Raw genomic sequence first — 26,071 nt, forward strand, 5'->3', positions numbered from 1 at the left:
GCGGTCTATAAGTGTGAATAATAAATAAATAAATAAATAAAGTATCCAGCCCTTGAGTGGTGGGATGAAAAGCAGCTGTCAGCTTGTAAATTAGTGTGTTAAGTCTAAAAGTGCTTTAAAAACAGCTTTTCAGATATTTTTCACAGCCATGTGATCCAGGGCCAGTGAGTGAGTAGAGAAGTGGCTGCTTTTAAAGTAGCGCTTTAAAAGTGGGTCAGCGGGTGGATGACATGTAGTCTCCTTTTTCAAATCAGCTGAAGTTGGCTAACACCAATTCAAATGCATCTGCAGTATAATGCCTGAAGAATTCACCCACTGCTTTGATTCTTTCCATATGTAAAGTACAGCTCTGTAATCCCAAATAAGCAGGCCCACACTTCCCATTGAATTAGTAGTATATGTTGGTTAAAATTGTTCATTTTAAATATTGTATTATTTCATGTTTTTTGCACTACAAATAAAGATGTGCAACGTTCATAGAAATTTGTTCATGTTTTTTTTCAAACTATAGTTCGGCCTCCAACAGTCTGAAGGACCATTATCCCTCATTAATTCACCATTGGAGGCTGTGTGTGTGTTGATTCTCACCGCCTTCCAGTGTCTCCCAATGCCCATCTTGGGGGTTTTAGTTGCAGTCTTAATTGGTGCAGTTTTCAGTCTGGTTTATTGTGGGGACATATGAAACGTGATCAGGAGTTATTTTGAAGGAAATCCTGTTTATTTTATCCTTTTTAAAAATGGCCTATTTTAAGGAGCCTGAAGCTGCTGTTGTAATAAAGTTAGGCAAGTGGCAAGAAAGTTTGTGCTCTTTTTCCCTTGGGGGGGGGGGTGTCTTAAGTAAATAGATTATTTTGGTTAAGTACAGCAAGGACAAAGGCAAAATGGACTAAGTTGGCCAGGCCCACCCAGTCACATGAACACCCAGCCAGTCCGCCTCCCCCCAGTGTGAGGGACTGTGAATCGCCCCCCCCCATTCAAAAAGTTTGAGGACCCCTGGCTTAAATAAATACTAATTTAGCACTGATGTGTGGACTATCCTATAGAGCTGCTCTGTTGTTATAGTGGTTAACTGATATGTATGCCTTTGTGGAACAGCAATGTGTTTAGTTACAATGCAAGACTTTTTTCATTTTAAATGCTTTCCAAAGCAGCACTGGCAACATAACAATCCCTTAAATCTCAAACCCGAGTTGCCCCCAAATATTTTTAAGCTTCAGTTTCTTCTGGGATGAAACAAAGAAAATCTGTTATTGTAATTACTGTACTATCAGGTGACAGTTTGAATTTCCAGTGTTTTAATGCAACAGCATTCTCATTCTGTCTTAGCTGATGGGAGAAACGATACTGCATCTAATTATTTCTAAATGCTTAAACTTTAATGTGATAAAAGACTTATTTTACTTGTTTGTAACAGTGTGCTGCTATAAAATATTTACCAGATTAAAAACAGTGAGGGAGGAAAAATTCACATATACTGCTATGAATTTTCAAGTAATGAAAATTAGATTTAGTAATGAAAAATTCCAAGCAGGCAACAATATCAAAGGAAACTGGCACCAATTTAAGTATTTTTAATTTTCTTACAACCACTTAAAACGGTCATGAAGTACCACAAAATTATATACATTCATTTACAGAACAAGTCAAATAATCTAAAATATTTTAAAACCCTTTACCTGATGCACCTAGGCAACAAAGAAGGTGCTTCAGTAGACATTTTATGTGCATATCTTCTACTTTCAAATTTTTACCCTCAGTTCACACACACGCACACACACATATATTAATTAAAGTAAAAATACAGCAAGCAGAAAAGACAACACAATATACATCTTTAATCTTCTTTTTAGAGCAAAGCAGGAAAGTGCATGTCCAATGAGCTATTACAACTAAGAAATATGCTGGCAGTACCTGCCTTAGAGGCTCTTTCAAGAGGTTTTGATTGTCTATGAACATTAAGGGAACAATCAGAACAGAAGAGAATATGTGCGCACAATGGGTGAAAATGAAACAATAGCAGCCGGAGAAGCTGATGAATACAAACCTTCAGTAATTATAAGGTATATAAGGCTCCATAGGGCAAACAAAAGGATACATTTTTCATCCCCCCAAATCTATCTTATATCAAACCTATTTCTGTGAAGTTCGAGATGATAGGGATTCCAGATTCTAGCCTTGCACAGGACAACAGTGGAACTTTGAATTTATTTAACTGAAGGAAACAAGTTCTCTCCTGCATGGAATTTGGTTTTTTAAAAGAATTGCTTAAAATAATATAAATAATACAACCTATTTCTAGCAAGCAAGTGTGAGGAGTAAACACTGTGCTGGTGCTTCTCCAGTGTTGATAATTTTGAAACATGATATAAAAAAAGAATTCACATTCATGGCCTTCAGTATACAATCCATTTGTTATAAATCCAAGTCAAGGGAAGGGGGAGTTAGATTGCTGCACATGCAACAAAGTTATATAGATATAACTTAGTCTTAAAACTAGTTTTGTCCTTTCAAAATCCATTCTGATCTCTTACCCTTAAGGCTGCCTTCAAATATAAAGGTCATCTATGGATATTTTGGGGAAACTTTAACACCAACATACGCACCTGGAATATAGTGAAACTTACACCAGTGAGGTTTCCAGGAAATGTCAGTTTCTTTGTGCTTAGCAACTATTGGGTATTCTAAAAATTTTCACAGCAGACAATTATCTTAGACAAAGCCAAAAATGGCTTTTAAAGACCTTCATTTAAAATGTTGAATTTTATATCTGCTAAAACATTTGGCAGTACATCTTGAGTGAACTCATAGTGTTATTTACAGAAAGAAACAAAATGGCTGATATCCTGACTTTAGACTTTACATTTTGGCAAACATCTTTTGCAAAAACTTTTTATTCAACTCTTCTTAACTGATAAAAGTTTGGCCGGCAATAAAAAAATAAAAAAATCTCTGACCTTGGAAAATTGTGTGCTCGATTCAGTAACTATATGAAATATTGGATTGCGTCTTTTTCCCAAATCTTTAGACTCATAAAAATGGCAACTACACAGAGTAAAATTACGGAAAGAATAGTTTGCACATTAGTCAACTTCAAAAAAGTAGCTTGTGTTTTCAGAGTAGGCTAATGGTTGGGTTTTTTCTATCATCCTAAATTTTAAAGTGTTTCCTCAAGACACAAATCATGAGAAAATCTAGTTTGCTGCCGGTTTCTAATACTTTTTAATATGCTTTTTCTATAGCAATTAGCACCAGAGATCTGAAAACTATGTTTACCTTTCCACTCTCTCTGCTTTGGGTAAATATTAATGCAGGCCTTGAAACCAACATAATTTTTCCTAGCTAGAATGTCACTGGCCTTGTAAAAATATACAACGTTATCTAACTGGGGAGACTTTCCTTAATCAATTTTAATATTCCAACAGGCTTTGAATGTCATATCAGTAGCAAAGCAGGTAAGACTAGCTGACTTATCAGGGCAATAACAGGAAAGAGATGAATGATTTATAAATTACATTTTACAAAACTCTGGTAATATTTCAAAACTATATATGGAATATTTTACAGATTGTGTTAAACCTTTTAAACTTCAATCCGCAAGACATGCGTGAATTGGCCTGAAGAAATGAAATTTATCCGTTTCTCACGCGTTGCATAGAAATGACTCATTCAAAGTAACAAGTAATGAAAAGCGTCTTTTTTTTTTTTTTTGGAAAATCCCTAATGGTTATACTAAGCCCAAAATGATAGAACAAGACTGGAATGTCAGCCTATAAATATAACCTGGCATTGAAAATATTACTTACAGCAGTATATGACATATGAAAGCTTTACTTGAAAAACCCTGAAAATCTTACACATACAAATTTGAACACATGAAGGTATTCCAATTGGAGCTAATTAAATAAAGCAAAAATTACACTGAGCCTGATATTCATTTTTTTTTTACAAAAACCCCCAATATTCTTTCTGATGCCAAATAGGCATTTTATACTTTCACACACATGCATGTTCTTATAAATAATGGAGCATCTGAATAGCACTAATTTCAATATACAAATCTAATTGCAAACTTGGCCCATATGTTCAGTTACATATCATTTCATGTATTAAACCTACTTTTACTGAAACCTGAAGCATGAAGTCATTCTGTCTGCTTTAGAATTCCATATAGCTAAATAAGTTATTAAGAAATTTCTTTCAAGATACCACTCTCTCTCTTCCTAAAATTCTTCAATATGCCCTGCAACATGACTCTCCAACAAGTCACCAATGCTTTGATCTAACTTGTGAATAATAAATACTGAATGGCAGAAGCCACAATTTATGTATGTAATAGGTAGAAATGCAGAAACTGCTCTGGTTCTTCTAGTTTTCCATTCAAAACATGTTAAAGCATCAGCTTGTTCTTGCAGTTGTGGGTAGTAGCTCTTTGTATTAGATCAGCATATTAAGCTGATGAACTCAGTTGAGTTCTCTATAGGTTAAGCAAACCAAACTCCATCTCCTAATGTATTTGTATGGCATGCAAACTATGCCACCATTTTCTTCTGTATATACTTTAAGAAAATCAAGTTCTATGGGTGCATTTACAAAACTATAACAATTGACAAATTTAGTTATTTGAGACCTGGAAGGAGCTCAATTCATTCTTCTCCTAAGGATGCAAATTCAGTTTTGAGCAAATAAGAAGGGAAGACCATGTCATTTTCCCTAAATAGCTACATATTTCCTAAAAAATATTTCTGGGGTGTGGCAATATTTCTGTGCAACTTTAGCTTAGCACATATCAATATTCACAATTTCTAAGTTTTCCCTCTCTACTTTTATCTGCAACATGACAGGCACAATCTTCATTTATCAATATTTCTCCATAATAAAGAATGCTGCTACTTCAGTCTATGACTATCCTGTAGCTGCTAAAGGCTACGATTCTGTCAGGACAGTAGAAAAAGAGGGGCATCCATAATTTAACTACAGAAAAGTCAGTAGCTGTATCATTCTTTTACTTGCCTGGTAGCCTTTTTTGGTTTTAGAGGTAGAGAGTAGGCTCTAAAATAAAGATCAGAAAGAAGCTGCAATTTCACTTTTAAACTTTTGGCCACACCACGTATCTTGGCAAACAGCTAGTCTACTCATTTAAATTATCTTCAAAACTGAAAAAAATAAAAATAAAAAAAGGACGGTCACTCAGCAAGCAGCAAAGAGATGCTCATCTTCTGCATTCCTTTCCACATGCTGTAAATTCTTTCTGTCCATACCACAACTGGAGGATTTGTTTTCTCCTCGCAAAAGATATTTAAATCATCTTTTATTCATAAAAAAGCCCTGATGTACAGAATGAGTAAAGAACTACTTTTTTAAGCCAAAAGACAGCTGCAAAGATAGTTAGGATTGCATTAATATTTTGCTCCAAGTATTTTCCCCACTCAAAGTGCAAAACTGTAAAGCCAGTTCATAAGCAGTTTCCATCTAACCCTTCTTGGTTCTTCCTGCTGAAGGAAAAGCAGGTTACTGCACTTGTGCTTCAAAGTTTCAGGTTCAGCTTATCTTCTTCCTCCGGTTTTAGTTGGCAAACTGCTGGTAGAAGGCAAATTTAACCCTTTCAATGTGATGGCAAAGTTTAATGGCTGGGCCAAGTTTCAAGTCCATACACTCCTGAACCGTGGGAAGAGTGAGCAAGAGAAGTGCCTGCCCATCTATTTCCTATCAAAGGAAAAGGAAGAAATAGCAGTTAGCATTAAAAGAAATGTGTTTTGCCCCAAATCATTTAAGCATTTCATTATTGCATTACAGATGGTCCTCAAGTTATGAATGTAATGGAGTCTGCCCTGAGCATTTGTAGGAGCGAATTGCATAATTTGAACATGATCACTCCCTCCTTTTGCCCACGCTAATCAAATGTGCAACTTGTTAAGTGCACACGAGGTATTGCGGGGTGGGGAAGGCCATGGGTGGCCTAGTGATGGAGGAGGCTACCTGCTTCAGACCACCCAAGTCCACCTCCACCCCACTGAGATACCTCATTTTTCCTCCCCTGGGGTCCCCATAATTGCCTTCCCCACATCCTGATGAACTGGGTCACTTACCTTATGAAGATCTGTCTCATCTCCAGCCTCTCATTTCTTTCCTGCTCCCTCCTTTGTCATCAGCAAAGCGCTTGATGAAGGCTTCACCGACCAAAAATGAGCAGAGGGTCATGTGCACCCTTCTGGGGCCCCTTTCTCGTTGCCGAAGCACTTGATGAAGCCTTTGGCAAAGAAAAATGAGGTATGGAGGGCTACACATTCCCTTCCGGGTCTCTTTTCTTGCTGCCAAAGTGCTTGATGAAGCCTTCGGCAACAGAAAAAGAGGCATGGAGAGCTGCACGCTCCCTCCTGGGTCTTTCTCCTTGAGGATTGTGTCCCTCTAGACTTTGGCAGCCCTTTGCAAAAAGCCTTTGCCAGTAGAAAAAGAGCTGCAGAGGGACGTGCCCATCCTCCAAAGCTCCGCTGGTTTGACAAAGGCTTTTTGCAAAGGACTGCTGAAGCCTCCAGGGATGCAAGCAAAGAAACCGTGAGAGAGAGGAGATCTTCTCAAGGTATGGGAATGCCTGTGAAGACCTGGCTTGTGTGTGTGAATAGGCAGGACGAATGTTGAAGAGCCTCTTCAGTCGTTTGTAAGGGCAAACAACTGCCGTGGTACTGCAACATTCATAATTTCAGGACCTTCATAAACACTAGGGGGTGCTTATCATGTAACTTCGAAGGTTCGTTACTCAGGGATTACCTGTATAACTTTGGTAAGAAACTACATACATTACAGTAACTAAAATAAACTGGATGTAAGGAGAGGAATAAAAAGAACAAGAAAGAAAAATGGATATGATATCAATATAAAATGTGTGGACTTCAACTCCCAGAACTCCCTAGCTAACATGCTTGGTAGGGAATTCTGGGAATTGAAATCCACGTATCTTAAAGATGCCAAGGTTGAGAAACACTGATCTGAAGAGCCCATCATCTGGCACTGTATCAATTGTTTTATCTTGTCTATCCGTGTACTTTTCTTGGTGAAATACAGGAGTGGTTTATCATTGCCTTTTCCTGCACAGTATAAAACGATGTCTTTGGTGTTATCAGACCTAATATCATCCCACAGCACTGCTGTCCAATAGAGGCTTCTGCTTGCTTTAACTGGCAGCTACAATGATCATCATTTCTTAGGTGATGTTGCTGGGATTCCATACACTTGGCATATATTCCCAGCCTCCTTTGCTCATCCTTTCCATATACACCAGGGGTGTCCAAACTTGGCAACTTTAAGACTTGTGGACTTCAACTCCCAGAATTCTGGGAGTTGAAGTCCACAAGTCTTAAAGTTGCCAAGTTTGGACACCCCTGATATACACCCTTACCCACCACAATGAGGCAACACAGCAGGATTTTTCATGTGATTCTGAGTTAAAACTTTACCTATTAGCAATCAAATGTGCCAGTAGCTTTCAAACTGAAAAATATTGTCCCTGCTCGTTATAAATTGACCCCAAAACATGATAATGTTTTGCCGGGGTCGGACATTTACTTTCTCACTGAGTCCAAAGAGAGCAACACTTAGAAAAGATCTCATCTCAGAGAAATTGTTTTTTTTTACGTTTTTATGTTTTGTATTATCTATATTCTACCAATTGCATTATAAGTATCCTGTGAGATACACAGTGATATAAATACATTAATTTAAATTAAATAAACTTATACATACCAACATTAAAGGAAAAGACCTAATGATACAGTTAAAAGTATGGGAAATGGTCTCACTTAGTCTAAAGAAAATCTGAGGAATCGTAGCTTCCCATTAAAATGTTCCCAATAATTTATATATATGTATAAATGACACATGTATATATAAACACAGAGGTAAAAAGGATCAAAATGTTACTTTACTTGACGTAATGGTTTCAAGGAGTCAATTATCTATGGCCAATAATAAAACATACCTGATCCAGAAATATTCTAGCTAATGGCGCACAATCTGTAGATTTAAGGAATCGTACAACATCTGCTACACTCCATTCCAGAGGATTGCTGTCCAGCTGTAATTTTTCATCAACTTCTATCTTTATTTCCTATGCCACAAGACATAAAGACAAAAATATCATTTTTTCTTCCTTAGAGATACCTTTTCCAGAACAAAAACATGTTCTGTATGAGTTAGAAGATCCACTGATCCAGTATTCTGGGGGTAAAAAGAAGTCCTTTTGTTGAGGTGTAACATATGCACTATCCTGAAAACATGACAGTGAACTTGAATGCAGAACATATAGTACAGGTAGTCCTTGACTTATGGCCACAACTGCTCAAAATTTCTGTTGCTAAGCGAGACAGTTCTTAAGTGAATTTTGCCCAATTTTAAAACTTTTTTTTGCTACAGTTATTAAGTGAATCACTGCAGTTGTTAATTTAGTAACAAAGTGAATCTGGCTTCCCCATTCACTTTGCAATGTCCAAAGGTAAATCATGTGACCCTGGGACACTGCAACCGTCATAAATATGTGACAGTTGCTAAGTGCCTGAATTTTGATCAAGTGACCGTGGGGCTCCTGCAATGGTTGTAAGTGTGAAAAACAGCCGTAGGTCACTTTATTCAGTGCCATTTTGACTTTGAACAGGCACTAAATGAACTGTTGTAAGTCGAGGTCTACCTGCAATTCAGTAAGTTACCCTAGTTTTGCAATTTCTTAAAGTAAAAAAAAGGATTCTGTGCAAAGAGCCCTGCCAAAAGGATTAGTAAAAGAAAAAAGGATGACAAAGAGGCGCTTGAAATTGCCATATAAATAATCAGATTGCTCTAAATCCGTGATGGTGAACCTATGGCATGCGTGCCACAGGTGGCATGTGGAGCCATTTGTTAGGGAAGTGAGGCGTTGCTGTGTCAGCTCCAGCACGCATGCGTGCACTGGCCAGCTGACTTTGGCCTTCTTTTAAGGCCATTTTTCACCCTCTGGAGTTTGGGAACAGACTTCCAGTTTGCTTGTAGGGGTGTTTTTCACCCTCCGGAGCCTTCAGGAGGCTTCCCTGAAAGCTCCGGAGGGCGAAAAACGCCCCTACAGCCAAACCGGAAGTCACCATTCCTGAACTTCCGGCTTGCCAAAAGTGGGGGAGAGCAATAGTTGCGCGTGCATATGTGCAGAGGGGGGGCACACACATCGCATTATCGGTGTGGGCACACCCGCACACGACCCCCCTGTGCTCCCCCCACTTTTGGCACATGATGCAAAAAAGGTTAGCCATCACTGCTCTAAATTATAAATAATATATAAGAGTGGCCCTGAAATATATACGACTGAGACTGGGCAATGTAAACTTTTGAGTTTAGTGCAGCAGAGATTCACGGCTATCAGCTTCTAGAAATAAAAGACCTCAAACTGAACTGAAAGGAATAAAAAAGTGCAATGCAATTGCAAACTACTATTGTTATTGTTGTCATTCCTGTTGTTGTTGCAGTATAGATGCAATATCCAATCATCATTGGGAGTTTTTTTTATTTCACAAAGTATTTTGGATTTAATTTGATGGCATTCATTTTTCATGTTTCTTTGAGCATTAGGCATATAATCATTAAATAGTCATAAATGTAGGTAATCTGAGGATAGGCAATATCCGATTTATATTATTTAAAGGGATAATCAAGACTGTGATTCTAATCCATTGTTGTATGGTCTGAACCTGAATTTTATTTCATCCGGATCACATGGAAATTAAGAGGAACAAAATTACATTCAGATATAACAAGAACTAGCACATAGGTCAGAAAGGTGCATTTTATGTGCTTTAAATCACAAACAGTTAGTTAAGAAATAAATGTCAATCATCTATCTTTAAATGTAGATTTAATTCCTGGATAAAGGAAAAAATAAGAAAATTGGTTTCTCAGGTTTTTTTTAAAGGTTAGCTTCACCAAGTGAGCTGAAAATCACCCCATCTCTCAAGTGGTGCCAATATAGGAAGAGAGACATTTAAGGGAAATTGTACAAGTTTTACAGGCAGTGAAATATACTTAAGTTACATAGTAAATAGATCTAGCAAACATCAGAGGGAGAGAAAGAGAGAGAGAGACCAACAGCACAAACAGGCTGAAGAACAATTTTTATCCGTGGGCTGTCAGACTCCTGAATGTGAAGTAACATCATAACTAAGTAATACAATGGACTTGCAGGGCCGGCGCAACAGGTAACATGTTCACACTGGTGTAATGGGACTGGGTGTTTGTTAATATGATTTATTGGGTTAGGGATATTTTGTTTTTCTTTTTGTCTTCACTGTGAGTTGTATTGTGTTGTGGGAGGGTGCACTGACGGAGCTCAACCAACCTCATTGTACATATGTTGTGCACTGACAATAAATAACAACAATAATAACAATCATAATAATAGTACTGTGTTTCCCCGAAAATAAGACATGCCCTGCTAATAAGCCCAATCGGGCTTTTCAGAGCATGCGCCATAATAAGCTCTCCCTTGAAAATAAGCGTGCACCAACTATTTAAGTGCATGCACAACTGGTCTCTGCCATTACCATTGTACCACCTACCGGTACAGCTTGCGGGGCAAAAAGAGTGCCTGCCGCAAAATCAGCGGCAGGCGAAGCAAAGTGCTTCCACCCCCCCGCCTTTCCCTCCCGCGCAAAAAGAGCCCGCCACAAAAACAGCCGCAGGTGAAGCAAAGTGCTTCCACCCCCCGCTCTTCCCACCCATGCAAAAAAAGCCCACCGCAAAAAGAGCAGCAGGCCAGCAATGCAATCACCCCCTCCCGCCTGTTCCTTCTCGCGCAAAAAAACATCGCCCACCTCGCCCCAATGGTAAAGGCAGCCTGCCTGGTTCCCTTCCCCGCCGTCCTTTTAGTGAGAGTTAGCAGGTGGGGGAGAAGCGAGATGCATGTCCTAGCGCTACCAGAGACTGACAGCTCCGCTGTGTCCTCGCCTTTCGTCCATTGAAGCCCCTTGTAAAAAAAACCTCGCGAGTTGAACTCATGAGGTTTTTTTTTTACAAGGGGATTTAGACAAAAGGGCGAGAAACGCAACGGACCTGGAAAGATAAGAGGCGCGCCTCGCTTTTCCCCCCACCTGCCACCCCTCGCTAAAGGGACGGTGGGGAAGGGAACTAGGCAGTCTGCCTTTATCATTGGGGGCGAGGTGGGCGGTGTTGGGCCACGAGGCCTGCCTCTTACCTTTCCAGGTTCCTCGCCATTGTGTCCAGAGAAGCCCTTGGTAAAAAAAAAAACCTTCTCGCGACTTCAAGAAGTTTGATTGAACTTGTGGGTTTATTATTATTATTATTATTATTATTATTATTATTATTATTATTATTATTATTATTATTATTATTATTATTATTATTATTATTATTATTATTATTATTATTATTATTATTATTATTATTATTATTATTATTATTATTATTATTATGAGAGAGAGAGAGACCTGCTGAAAGAAAGAGACTTGCTGAAAAGCTTGATGATGGTTACATGTTTTAAAATCAAAATATACCTTTGGTGAAGGTGGCCTATTTTCATCATCTGAGAAAGAAAAAGTCCGTAGTTTTCTTTTCCGTTTGTCCCGGTCTGGAGCCCCAAAATGAGACTGCTCACTCTGTGTTGGGGAAGATGACTGTGATTTCTTCTCTGATACTTCAGACAGTTCCTCCTGGTGCTCAGAGGTACTGTCTTCAGTAAGAGACTCCTCGTCTATCTCATCCTGATCATCCTCATCGCCACTTCCCTGAGAAACAATACAGAACGACTCAGAATAGCACGGATTAGCAACCTCTTTATCCCACAACCTCTATATTTAGGCTTGCATATTGAATCTATCCCCCCTAGTTGCCTACTTGGGGTGATCCCACTGGTGTGTTATCTACAGAGGTAGAAGATCGCTTCTTCTTATGAACAAAGAAGTTTTTCCGTTTTTTTCTTTTCCTGTTTGCTTTTTTCATGCTTGCCTCAATGTTGCTGTGGATACTAGGTGGTCGGCCAATCCTTTTGTTTCTCCGCTTTCCATAATAATGGGCTGCAGGTGGTTAAAAGGAAAAAAAAAAGAATTATTCTCATGAAACACAATTCATCATTTGTTAGTCCTTAAAAAGATAAGACCTTAGAAGTCCTCTTATTATATAGAGAGCTTATTTTGGTTGTGTGCAACCTTTACATTACTGTAGAAGCAATGATGGTATATGCCTTAGGAAAAATAGCAGAGTATTTACAAAAATCAGGATGGGTTATCTGCCATCTTACAAGTCAAACTCTTTGTCACGGCAGCCTCCATCAGTAACCAAGAAAGAAAACACTTAACTCCATGTTTCAGAATTAAGAGTACTTTTACTGGTTATGAAAAGATAGCAGCTAAGCAAAGCAAGATCTGAGGCAAAAGCGTGCGTAATCATAGATATCAATGTATAACCCAACCCCCTCCCCCTGGTAACCCCATTCCTTGTCCAATGTGAAAATCCCTCAGGTGTCATGTGGGATCCATCTTCAAAAAACATCATCAGGTTGGTATGCAGGACAGTTGGCCTTGGCGGGCTCATCCACTATCTCCAGCATGCGCAGTAGATGGTGAAAACAAAATTCCCTCCTGTACTTAAAACTTCCCTTCCCAAATGCCATGCTCCCCCCCCCCCCCCGTTTCAATGGCAGCCGAAAGCAGTAGCGATACAGAGGCTGACACTCATCTACAAGAATTAGGATTCAGATTTCTTAACACAACAGTTATGCTACTGTGAGATGTAACCAAAAGAGCCATTTTCCCCAAAGGAACAAATAATACAAAGAAGGGTTATCTGGAGGGGGTATCCAACAGAAAAGGTAGTGTGTAAGGTGCTAAAGAAAGTGAATGTTGCACTTTATTTTTTACTAAAATCTGAAACAAGTAAAAAAAGAAAAGAAAAAAGCTTTCAGCAATTATAGTGACAATGGTTGGATTCACATATGGGCTTAGCCATAACATGCTTTGCTAGATTTTGGCTAAGCTTGTTGTGTGAACTCAGCATCATATTGGATTTCTCCATTCAGTAAGAAATTATCTAACTCTTATGAAGAAGAACTGCCAGATTATCTTTGAATATTTTTTTCAATTTAATGCTGTCATAATTTGATTTGAGATACTGTAATGTCTGAAGCCCAAAATGTGGGCACTTATCATAAGACCATTAATCATAAATGGTATCCATGATTTATTATTGATTAAGTACCCTGTTTCCCCAAAAATAAGACCTCCCTGGATAATAAGCCCAATCGGGCTTTTGAGCGCATGTGTTAAAATAAGCCCTCCCCTGAAAATAAGCCCTCACCGAAAATATTGCAACACAGCAGCAGCCATGAGGTGACCACGCTCGCCGCTTCCTGCACCTAAAAAATAAAGACCTCCTCGAAAATAAGGCCAGGCGCTTATTTCGGTGGGGTCAAAAGAAAATAAGACCTTGTCTTATTTTCCGGGAAACACGGTAACATTAATTCATAGGCCAGTATGTTATCCAAACAACTGGCTGTAATCCAGTTATACCACCAAAGGCTTTGTTATTGTTTACTGAAAGCCCTAGAAAATGCCAACTAGCAGCCATTATAAAGCTGTTAGGACATTGTGTACTTATTGAAAAATGCTCTTTCTAACTGCCTACATGTTATGGAGCAAATTAAAGCCAATAATACAATCACTTACTGTATTTGGTTTTTGTTAGAACAGAGCAGTTCTCAGAACATTTGTCTAGCACCATTTGGGGGCCAAAAAGATTTGGACAACATTCCAGTTTGATGCAGGTCTGCCTGCAGAAGTCTGCAACTCGATCAGCTGTTCTTACCACCTCCACTGTAGCTCGGTAGCTCTTTCCTTTATATCTGTAGCAAAGGAAGGTTTCATTAATAAGGAAACATGAGATGGCTTTATACAGTACAGTAACTAAACCAAAGTCTACCATATTCTGGCTTACAGCCCATGGCTTATGCTATTTTGATTTGTAAACCATAGCCTATATCTGTGTAAGTCCAATGAACTGTGGCTTATTGAATAAATAATTATTAAACAATGGATTAAAATGTGAGTCAGGCCAGTCCTAAACATAAGGAGAGGAAGAAATCTGAGTAAATGGGATATCACCATATGTTAAATTTCTTGGTTTAAAATAAATAAATAAATAAAACATTTATTTATTCATTTAGATATACAAGGATTCCATGCTGACTGTGGACAGCACAGAAATAAAAAACAAGTACAGTATCTAACAATGAAAGAAAAAAAAACCATTATATGAGAGTGTGGGAGCATCCTCCTCCTTGATAGCTGCCTAAAGAAAGGCTTGTCATATCTATGACTTGCAAAGCCTTACAAGATTTCCCACTGACATTGCTTATTGGATGCTGGCAGAAAGACACAAGTCCCAATCATGTGAGGTCCCCATCTACTGATGCATAATTCTCACTTAACAACAAAAGGGATTGTCATCTCTGTGATGTGATCACACGGCATCATGTTTTATAACCACAATGCTTAGCGATGGAAATTCTGATTCATGATTACCATTGTGAACTGAGGACTACTTGTATATGCTACCAGGTTTTTTTAATATATTATTTTCCTTTTTTTGCACATTAAAGCAATACCTGTGTTAAAAATGCTTGCCTTTTTGGTTTATTACAAATATTATAGCCTCCAGCTTTTCTCTAAGAAAGGAACATCAAAGGATCTGAAGGCAGCACTGGTTTACTAACAATTATTCCAGACAACAGGGAAAAGAGACTAACCCATTATCAGCTAGAGCTGAAACAGCAGTAGTTTCTGAACTACTGAGGTCTTTTCTATTTCAGGTATTATTATGAGAGGTGCTCTGGAATAGCCTTAATATTATTTTATCAAGCCACTTTCAAAGCAAAAGCAAATAAAAGAAATTGTAATAACCCAGCCTTTCATTCCCTTTCTGCTTGAGTAAGCCTCTTAACCTTTGACTGAATAAATAAATCAGTTGCTTAAAGCAGCCCAAAGACGGTTATTAAATTGGTGTGCTTGTTATTTCCATGTAAAAACAGCTTCAGCGGAGCAGAGGATTTAATTAGGAAATACTAAGATGAGACTAGTAGCTTTCCCTTTCCCACCACCTCCCATGCAGCCAACCAAAACCTGTTTCTCCAGCCTAAATTGAATTACAGAGTAGAGATTGAAAGGGGCTAGTTGGTCTGTCACAGGTTTTATTCTCCTGGCGGAAAGGCAGTCCTGAGTCCAAACAGTGCTGATATCTCATGTGGTTTGACAACCCTTCAAATGACTTCTAATATGAGGACAACTTTTATCTACAATTAGGATTTCTACTGCAGATATAAAATACATTATCCTTCAAGCTTCTGCCAATTAAGTCCTGAAAGTGCCATGCCAAAACTGTGGTCAGTATAACTAATTTAGCCCTAATAGCAAAATATAAATATATGGAGTATTTTACTTTGCTTTCAAAGTCTCCCCATATCCATGCCATGAAGCGTCTTCATCTAGTTGTATTTCTCTAAGAACACGACTAGGTTTGTAAGCAGCGTTGATCAACAAAGAAAGAACCTAAATTCAGAAAGAGAGAAAAATAGATGTAGTATTAATATGCTCAATAAGATTTATTTTAATATATTATTGTAACTTATTTAACTCTATTTATCTGACCAGCAGTTTGTAACAATAAAGGCAAAACAAACCTTATTATTAATTCCTGCAATTTTCTTGGAAAGGTTTTAGAAGTGGATTGCTCTTATCTCCTTCCTAGGACTGTGAAAAAGTGACCGGCCCAAGGTCTTCCAGGTGATTTTATGTCTAAGGTGGGACTTGAATTCACAACCTCCCACTTTCTAGCCTGGTACCTAACTACTGAACCAAACTGGCCCTCAACCAAGCACTTAACAGTGTAGAATTTGAAACAGAGATTCCAAATCTAGTAGCATTCCGCCCTAGGTGTAATACAATGTTTTTTATTAATGTTTGTCAATTTTATTCAGGAATTACTATAAAATAGTTCCCTAACAAATGATCTTGTAATTGATTTAGAATGCTTTATTTCTATGCACATTTCATTTCTTTTGTTTGCCAAGGAAATAATGGCCTTATACTAAAATATAATATACAGTATATATAAAATATACTAAAAATTAATATATATTCTTAATGATAAATAAGAAAAGAATGGAGTCTGGACGAGACAAACTTCTTCCAACCAAATGTCCTCCAAATATCTAAGACTACAATTCTAAGATTGACAATGCTGTCTGCTAATAATGGGAGTAATAGTCCCAATATATCAAGAAAGTAATAAGGGGACGATGGTGACAGCGTTGAAGTATAGTGCAGATGACAAGATGAAAAAAGATTGTGATGAGAGTTTCACTGAGCAGGAAGATTATGGAACTGGCAGAAGAGATACGATAAGTAGCCAAGCTGAGAATGAGTTAATGAAGGGGAATTTGAAGAAATTTGCAAGAGGTAGTGAAACATTTATTACGGAATGAAAAAAAAAAAAAAAGCATTTCTGGGGTTGGTCAGGATGGGATTTAAATAAAGTAATGTACACATCCCTACCAAGAAAAATTCTGAAAAGACCACTGACATATAGACCTTGAATGTTGAACATGACTGCTTGAATATCATAAAAATTATGTAGCAATTCTGAATCTTGAGTACTAGACAGTATCTGACAAGGCTGCCAATAAGAAGCATTATCAATGACATCTAATGTGTAGCTGAAATTCCCGAAGGCGGCTATAATAATCTGGGATGTTCTCAAAGGATTATAGATTTGTCACAACAGATCCAATTACCGACTCATCAAATTTGGTATTTTGCCTTGGGAAGTTTCTTTTGCTACAAAATTCAGTCCCTGGTACATATCCCTATCACCCATACATCCCTTAGGCATTTCTAGAAAACATAAAATTAATTATAAACCCAATAAAAATCTATTTTTTCCTTTAGCTTTTTATTTATTTGTAGCAAATTTGTACTCAATTTACCCTTTCCAAAACAAAATATTCCAGTGTGCTTATATTATAGCTTTAAAAAAAACCCTCATTTTAAAAAATATGATAGAAACTATTTCATAGGGACAAACAAAAATGCTCACATACACTAGCAGCTTAAAGTTGTTTCTTATGCCAGTTCTAACCACAATTTATCAGTCCAGAAGTGCAGTGATATATTATTTCCCGTGACTAGATGCTAGTTATTGAAACAAATACTTTTCCTTCCACTCTGGTGCCAATCAGAGAAGTGGAAGCATCTTTGAGTCTGTCAACCCACTCCCTTCCCCAACAAAAAAAATTAAGGGGTAGGGAATAGCGCAGGCAGAAAAAAGAGAAAGGAAGGTGGAGTAGGAATGGGAGCAAATTGTAAAGAATCAAAATATGTAGGAGCATGGAATAGGAGCCATTGGGCAAGCACTATGTTTATGTATTAGTCTCCAAGATGATTACGGTGGAGGAGGAGCTTTAAAATGTCTGATAATGTAGAAATGTATAAGTTATATATTGCACTCCTGATCTAAAACTATACCATGGCAGTTTATCATAAAGTATTATACAATAACAACAGCAATAGCACTTAGACTTATATACTGCTTCACAATCTTTACAGCCCTCTCTAAGTGTTTTACATAGTCAGCATACTGTATTGTCGCCAACAAACTGGGTCCTCATTTTACTGACCTCAAGAAGGATGGAAGGTTGAGTCAACTTTGAGTCTGTGAAAATAGAACTGCTGGCAGTCGGCAGAATTAGCCTGCAATACTGCATTCTAACCACTGCACCACCATGACTCTAACTGCAATTGTTATAAACATAGTATCAATAGCCCCAATTTAATTTCATTGGAGGAGGGGATTCTTCAACCAAACTGCTACCACTATAAAAGCCTTATGACTAGTTCTAAAATCTAAAAACTGGAAGGAAGTTGCCTCGCCTAAGGAATGTGGGATCAGCTAACAACAGCAACCAGGACTCCAGGAACTGTCATTGCTAAGAAATGTGCTTTTGCTTTATGACATTGCTTAGCAACAGAAATTCTGGTCCCAATTGCTGTCATAATTCAAGGACTATTTATATAGTACATGGAACAACTCTGGATATAAGAGGAATGGAATAGGAAGAGATCCAGAGACTATTTTTTTCTTTTTTTTAAGGATACTGTGGAGCTGCTATTTCAATCATGCATGACTTTCCAGGCGTAGTTCTTGAAAGTTTAACAGTCTACATCTTTGTAGTACAATAAACAAAGAACAGAGCCCATAAAAGCCCATGGGAAGGCTCAGAATAACCAAATAAAGACAGACAGGTACAGCAGAATGAGAGGATCCTTTTTTCATAAATATCACAGGCAAATATGAGTACGATGATCAAGGAAAGGATTCCACAAACGCTGATTTTTCAGTTTTCTCCACAATTATTGTGGGATGCTCCTCCAGATAACAGAGATGCAGTACAATGTACAGTGTGCATAGTGTCTTATATCAAGATACAAGTCAACTGAAAGTTAAAACTGGTTTAAGTTTCTGATATAAATTCAAGGATCTACATATTTTAGCCAGGTATTTGCCCTGAAATAATTGTTTTGGAGGTTTATCCTTGGCAGTTCTTTCCTCTGTTCAAAGTTTCTTTCTCTCTGCCTGCTTGCATGACAATAGTAACTTCACTTATGGAGGAAAATCGCCACGATGTTGAAATGAAACTTACATTCTATCTGAACTTCTGATGACGTTTATTGCATTGTAAGTGGCTCACTGTCAGATTGTGACACTCTTACTTCTGTTCCTATCTTCTCCTAACAAAATCCCAACATTCTTCCCCAAATAATACCCAAATGAGTAAATGGTGCTGCAGATACACAGCCATGCATTGCAGATGCCCTTACCTCTTTAAGAACAAGGACGCAATTTCCAGGTCCTACAGACTGTGGCAGTTCTGCAATTCTCCCTTTGTTAAGATAAGGTCCTGAGAAGCATCGGTGGTTAAAGTAGATCTTTGGGCAACAGTATTTACCATTTGTTACAACTGGAAAAATAAAACAATTTCTGAATGCAAACACCTACTTAAAACATCCAATAAATCAACAGAAAATAAAGTAACAGGCAGTTTCCTATATAAAATGTACAGCAGTGGTCCTGAACTTTTTTAGCACCAAGGATTGGTTTCATGAAAGACAATTTTTCCACGAACGGGTGGTGGTGGTTTCAATTTTGCTCATCAACTTCTAAATACTGGTCCTCTTTGAAATACACATTTGGATGTTTGCTGTTACATTCTTCCCACTTGGTTATTTCAATCACTGGGAATGTTAAATAATCCAATAATAGCAATAGCAACAGCAATAGCACTTAGACTTATATACCTGGCAAAATTGAACTGCTGGCAGTCGGCAGAATTAGCCTGCAATACTGCATTCTAGCCACTGCGCCACCATGGCTCTTAATCAATGGTATACTAATTAATCCTAGGATGGGGAAATGCCCAAAATAAAGAACGTTGCCTTATCTGAACTGCTGGTGGAAGACATATTCGGACCAAAGTCTGAACAACTAAAACTATAAGAAAATTCCTGAAATGTTAGGTAAGGCTTCACACCTTGTGGGTGAGGCACTAAAGGATGCAAACTTTCTTTTCATATTCCAATTCAATTGCAGAAGCCTTTTCTTAGAAACGATGAAAACTCAATTCCAACACATTCTGTAACAATTGGGTTACGTTCGGAATCTTATAATACATTTCTGTCCCCTTAGAATAAAGGGGACAGTAACTGTAGTTTTCATATTAATTAGTCATGCTGAGGCTGGGATGACTCCATGACTGCACTTCAAAGCCAAACAAAAGCTAATAGATGCAAGAAATATCTGTCTCATTAAAAACATTGCTTAATAATCCTGTAACGGATGGTTGTCTCAAAAACAGGATTTTCCAGTGTTATACTGATTAAGGATTAAATAATACTGTACTTATAAATTACTTTATTGCTCAATATAGCAAAATAAATCAGCAAGCACCCCGGTAATGTGAGATCGTTGAAGTTAACTAATCTTACATTATAACTATCCTTGGGATAATAATTACTTTCCTTAAAGCCATAATGTCACATGGTTTATAAATGGCATAGATAAAAATGAGATTATCTTGATGCAACCCCTCTGCATTAAAAATAATACAGTTACATTCCAGAATGATCACAGCTTCTACTTGTGTAAAGATAGTGCCTCAAACTATATCTTTTGCAGGCACTGCAAAATGTGCAAATAAGGTTTTAAGGTGTGCCAACAGATTGGTTTATATATTTCAGAAATGGGTGTAATTATTCAACATTCAATTCATTAAACAATTTAGCAAATGATTAAATTTCACCATCTCTACATATGAAATTTTACTCTATCAAGCGTATGGTTTATAGAGTTGCCAGAGTTATCTGTAAAGGAGTGACAGTCCCTTGTGGAAAAACTAAAATGTTTTAAAATGCATGCAAGAAAAGCCTCATGCTCACCGAATAGTTCAAGAAATCTAAGTCAATGACAGATCTTTATAATTACTTCAAAGCCATCACTTTTCATAAATATAAATAAAGCATACAGATATCATAGCTAGATAGGGTAAGTTGCAGTCTTACTGTCTAACATGTAAACATTGCTTTCTTACTAGTGTCTGTTGAGTTCAGTTCCTGGGTCTTTAATCCTTCACTGACAGTCCTTGAAGATAATATCCTGACAAAAAAAAAAAAGGGGGGGGGAATGGATGAGCAGGAATGGAAGATTAAAATTTGAATTTTGCAGAGTTTTGTACCATATTGTTTTTTAAAGCAAATATGATGTATAAGACTCAGACAGATTGAGAATAAGGGCACATTTCATTATTTTTAATGTAAGCAGAAAATAAGATGACCAGAAATATGGAAATGCCTCAAGAATAATTATGTATTATGAATAAGTGGACACTGAACAATTCTCCTACCCTTTCCAAAGTGTTAAATTCCTGAAAAGGGGGGGACGGGGACAAAAATGGAAACCAATGGGCCATTACCTCCAGGATCTGGAGAAGGAACATTACTTAAAGTATTTATCATCTGAAATGAAGACAATCCTGCCATACATCAAAAGTGGCTGCTACTGCAACCCCTAGGAATAGCAATAACCTACAAACCCACATTCACACTCAGACAGGAACTTAGAAAGATCAAAGACAGAACGTGGAAGGAAGACAGCACCAACATAATATACAGAATCAGTTACAATTGGAACCAGTTCTACCTGGCAGACAGGACAACAGTTAAAAAACTAGAATCCATGAATACCATGTCAAACAGCACGACCCAAAGTCCCCGATCGCTCATCACACTGACAACACACAACACCAGTTTGATTGGGATGAAGCTGAAGTCAAAACCCATCAGGCATATGAGTTTATCGAAGCCTGGCATTCTATCAATGGGTCCATCAACAAACACATTGACTCAGAACCAGTGTACGAACCAATAAGGAAGCGACCATCCAAACCACCAATCTATGATAGTACCAACCACTCCCTCACCAGTTAAATTTCATGCCTCACAGCAACCAGTCTTGTGGCTCAATCAGTCTTGTGATTCAGCCAGTCACAAGACCAAATGACCACTCAGTACTTATGTAAACAAACAAAACACTTCACCCAAAACCCTGCTGAAGATGCAACCTAGTTTGGTAATGAAACGTCTGAGAGCTGAGCAGCAAACTCAGAGGACAAATCTCTGCCTAAAGACAACACTAGATTTAAAAGAGCTCTTCCACGCGACCCCAAATTGACAAGAGACTATGAGAATTCAAGTAAAAGCAATCCTGGAGATTTCTCAGTAATTTGCTAAACAGTGTGGGCATATATGCATTCATGTATGGTCAGTTTCTGGTTTGGGGGAGTTTATTGGTTTTTGTAGTAAATTTGTATTTCTGTAAAATGCCCAGACTCATTGTGAGTGACTTGGGAAGCCATATAAATGTTCTAATTAAATACATAAATACATGTAAATAAACAAATATAAAATGTATTTTTCCCAGATGTACAACAAAATAGGGTCAGGCTCAAGACAATCTCCATTTTCAAACATCAATTAAACGAATTGCCCATACATTAATGTATGCTGTTCAGAACATTAGTGTGGTTAAAAAAACATGCAGTGGTAGATAAATGAATTAAAATATATTATAAAGGGTATCACAATGTAAAAAGGACAGAAAGAGGCACTGTTGAAAAAGGGTTTCAAAATACCCAGTTCTAGTTATCTGCCCTTGTATTTAATATTCTGAAAATCAAATCATTGTTCATTATAAATATTAAGATTAATGCTTACTGTTTCTCTGGTTGAACAACTGCAATTTTCTTTTCCTTATTCACTGTAAATCAAATGAAACGCGCTGATTATTAATCTAATATGAACACTGTAAAATATATCCTATGAGGACACAAAGCGACTGCAGGTCTTTGCATGATAATAATAACATAATCACAATGAATTGTAACCTAGTAACAAAACAACAATATGGAAATGATGATTTTATTCTTTCTGATTTACAAATGGGAACTTCTCCAATTCAGTTCCTAAAAATATTAAAGTATTCGATATAATGCACTTATTTTAGCAAATATCCTTTAAAGCAGGTATAGGGCCTTAGAGTTTTAACAGGAGTTTTTAATTTAAAAAACAATGAATTGGAACATCAAACTTCTTATCTGTAGGGATGGCTTTGGAGCTCATAAGAAATTAGATAACATGGCCAAAAGGACAGGGTGGTGAAGGTTGGGGGGGGGATTGACTTTTGATTTAATAAACAGGCATATTTCACAACTTCATGGCATCAGTTTTGCAAGTGCACCAACACATACTGTCGAAATACCCATAGTGACCTCAGCTTCAAACACTTATCTTTAACTTGCTACTGTGTTTCCATGAAAATAACACCCAACCAGAAAATAAGCCCTAACCTAATTTTTTTTAGGATGCTCTTAATATAACCTCTACCCCACAAAATAAGCCCCCGTGAAGACCTTCATCTGCCCGGGAGAGGGGGTGGCATGACTAACACAGGAGGCGAAGAGCGCATTTGGGCAGATGGTGTATGGCAGAGCAGCCACAGCCGTGCAGCGGTCAGCCCCAATGCTTGCTACCACCGGCCCAGCCCTCCAAGCAGAGGCGTTGGGGGAAATATGTGATTCTGACACGCAGCAGCACCAGCAGCAGGCAGAGGAACAGGGGGAGGGCAGGTGATCCCGATGTGTCATGCGGCCTTCTGCCCAATCACTGCCACGGGCAGGCTGAGAGAAGGTGAGACTGATTAACACTTGATTTAATGGAAGCAGGTGATTCCAACATGTGGCAGCATGGGGGGATTCCCCATGCTTCGGAATCACCTGCCTCCATTAAATCAGGTGTCAATCTGTCCCACCATTTCTCGGCTTGCCCATGTTTCCCCAAAAATAAGCCTTAATGTGTCTTTTGAGGCCCCAAAAATTGTAAGACCAGGTCTTATTTTCGGGAAAACATGGTACTAGTTCTCAGGCATTCTTAGAATGAAATAAAACCACTAATTTTACGCCTCCTATGAACTTTACAAGCATGTTTATATGTTGCAACCCAATGTGTGTATCTTTTTATTATGTTTAACAAATGCACATAAAAATATTTCGAAGTATCTATCCCTTTTTCTAAAACAGCTATGCACCAGTTTGCTGCAGTGGTCCAAGTACTGGCCTAAAAATCAGGAGACCATTAGTTCTAGTTGCCTTAACTATGAAAGCCAGCTGGGTGATTTTGGGTCAATCACTCTCTCTCACCCGTCTCACAGGATTCTTGAAAACAAGAGGAGGAAGGAATATTATATATGCTTGCCACCTTGAGTAATAAAGTAATAAAATAATAAAGGCGGGATTTAAAAAATCTAAAGAATATTCATACCTACTACTCTGCGAGGAGGTCTAAGCTGGTATCCATTAGTTTCACACCAACCAACTGGAAATATATTCATAGATTCCACACTCACTATGAATTCAGGGACTGGGATTTTAGAACCTGTATAATAACAATGATCATAATGTATGTAAGCACAATTGTCACCACTGCTACCATTATATCCCCATCATCTTACAAGGCTAACCAGCTAGAATACTTCTTATGAACTCGCACATTCTTCATTCCTCTGCACTTGTGAGCTGTCTCTAATTTTGTCAATTAGCTCCATCAGGCTTCAAGTATCTTTTTAATAAGGTTTTTAATTATCAGGAATGGTAAAAAGAAATACAGAAAAAATAAATGCAGCTATTTCAAAACATTTCTTGAAGGGAAATAGTTTGCTGTGTATTGTTTATGACACTCAGGCAAAATACTTCTGTAAAGGTGACCTGTGGAATGGCAAATCAAGTTAAAAGCATTGCTCTTTCTCTTCTCTGAAAGAATACTTACTTTCCAGCTGTAGCCAGAGATAGGAATCCTTCACCTTTGTAATAGTAGCCACACAGATTTCTTCTGGGTTTTCTGAATTCACAGCCTCAAGTTTCATGTTCTCCTTAAAACCATGCTCAGAATTAAACTAAAAAAAGCACAACACAAGGTATATGGTTTATTATGTGTTTTCAGAGCCTCACATTAAATATTAATGAAAAAATAGTTCAAAATAATTTTAGCAGTAAAGAGGACACTTAGAAGTCACCAACAGAACAGATGGTTGTTCATACCTTGTGAGTGTGAAACCTTTTAGAAAAACATGAGGTTTCAACTGAACAACACAAATAATCTTTACATCTTGAATAAAATGCACAAGGTCTTTAAATGCACAAAATGTCAGGCCTGTAGTTATATTCTTTTTAGGATCTTTGGCCTGCCACACTTTCTTATAATTTTCTATGCTGTTTCATTAGTGTAGTAGTTGGGAGGGGGGAATAGAAAGGAGTAGGATTGTAGAATGGATTGTTGACATTCTTTTGTAGAAGCCAAGGTCATCTTTTGTCTCAGCACCTCGACACCTGGCCGGAAGAAGATGGGTACACATGCCAGCGTGGAAGATGATGATTGGAACATGTGATGGGTTTGTGGGTGTGGGGAGAGATCATGAACTTTCTACTGGGTGAACTTACAGGATGTAATTCAGAGTTGAAATTTTCCATAGCCGTGCTAACATGCCTGCGGAATAAATTGCACCTTAAAGGATGTTTTGCCTTGGACAATGATTTATTTCTGCATGGTATTTAGAACCCTAACATTATTTCAACTCTCTACTTTAAAATAATTCACTAGCTCCCTCCCCCTATCAAGGGGGAAGGGCTGGTGATGGAAGATCTGGTGATGGGGTCTCGGCATTCCCAATGCTGACCGGGACAGCGTAAATATCAGCGAAGAATACATGAGAAGCTTTTGGTGATAAGAAGCTGAGTGCGGAACTTCAAAGGCAATGGAATGCTGCTTCCAGTTTAATTGCATCAGGAGGAATGCAGGAGGAGACACGACAAGACGAAGGAAGGTCGCAGAAATATTTCTTCAACAAATTGTGAGTGCATGCTCCCCCTCCTTCCCCCCAGCTTGGAAACAAGGCTTGGAAAAAAAAAACCCTAGAACAGAGGTTTGGGCTCCTTCCAGACGGCAATAAATGAAATGGCTGGTCACCCTGCAATTAGCTGGGAGAAAGATTCCCTTTCAAAATGGGAATTTCAAAGGAGACAGGAAGAAGTAATTTTTCCAGCATCTGTCACTTGCAAGCCACCACAAATGGGGCTGCAACCAGTAAATGAAGCAAATTGGGCAGTAAATTGGGCTTTCCTCCCAGGACTTGGATGGAAGAGATGCTACTTACCAACTCCTTTGCCATCAGCATGGGGAAATGCTCCAAGCCAGCAGAGGGCACCTACTTGGCCCATAACTCATCCAAGCCAGCAAAGGGCACCTACTTGGCCCATAACTCCTCCAAGCCAGCAGGAGGGTCCTTGGCACGTAAAACCCCTTAGCCAGCCATCATTGGTTGAGCTGCAACCTGTGAAGCAGGCAACCCTGGGATGGGTCTTAACCCCAGGTCATGGATGGGAGGGATGCCAGTGGGC

At 38.2% G+C, this 26,071-nt stretch overlaps 1 protein-coding gene across 4 annotated transcripts in view; it reads right to left on the minus strand.

Moving 5' to 3' along the window:
• Nucleotides 1–1,540: 1,540 nt before the first annotated feature.
• Nucleotides 1,541–26,071, minus strand: part of SFMBT1 (Scm like with four mbt domains 1) — a 136,476-nt gene continuing 111,945 nt past the window's right edge. For 3 of the 4 annotated variants that reach the window (XM_081967967.1, XM_081967968.1, XM_081967969.1), the window contains exons 11-21: nt 24,444–24,570; nt 23,940–24,053; nt 22,338–22,380; nt 20,657–20,721; nt 18,891–19,030; nt 15,454–15,563; nt 13,686–13,861; nt 11,860–12,038; nt 11,520–11,750; nt 7,973–8,101; nt 1,541–5,703 (exon numbers count right to left, since the gene is read on the minus strand). In XM_081967967.1, the coding sequence (XP_081824093.1) occupies nt 5,563–5,703; nt 7,973–8,101; nt 11,520–11,750; nt 11,860–12,038; nt 13,686–13,861; nt 15,454–15,563; nt 18,891–19,030; nt 20,657–20,721; nt 22,338–22,380; nt 23,940–24,053; nt 24,444–24,570 (1,455 nt within the window). In that variant the 3' untranslated portion in view covers nt 1,541–5,562. The remainder of the gene's footprint in view (nt 5,704–7,972; nt 8,102–11,519; nt 11,751–11,859; nt 12,039–13,685; nt 13,862–15,453; nt 15,564–18,890; nt 19,031–20,656; nt 20,722–22,337; nt 22,381–23,939; nt 24,054–24,443; nt 24,571–26,071) is intronic. The other variant, XM_081967970.1, reaches the window with a different exon arrangement.

This window comes from Natrix helvetica (assembly GCF_964273705.1).
Source record: "Natrix helvetica genome assembly, chromosome: 1".
Lineage (NCBI taxonomy): Eukaryota > Metazoa > Chordata > Lepidosauria > Squamata > Natricidae > Natrix > Natrix helvetica.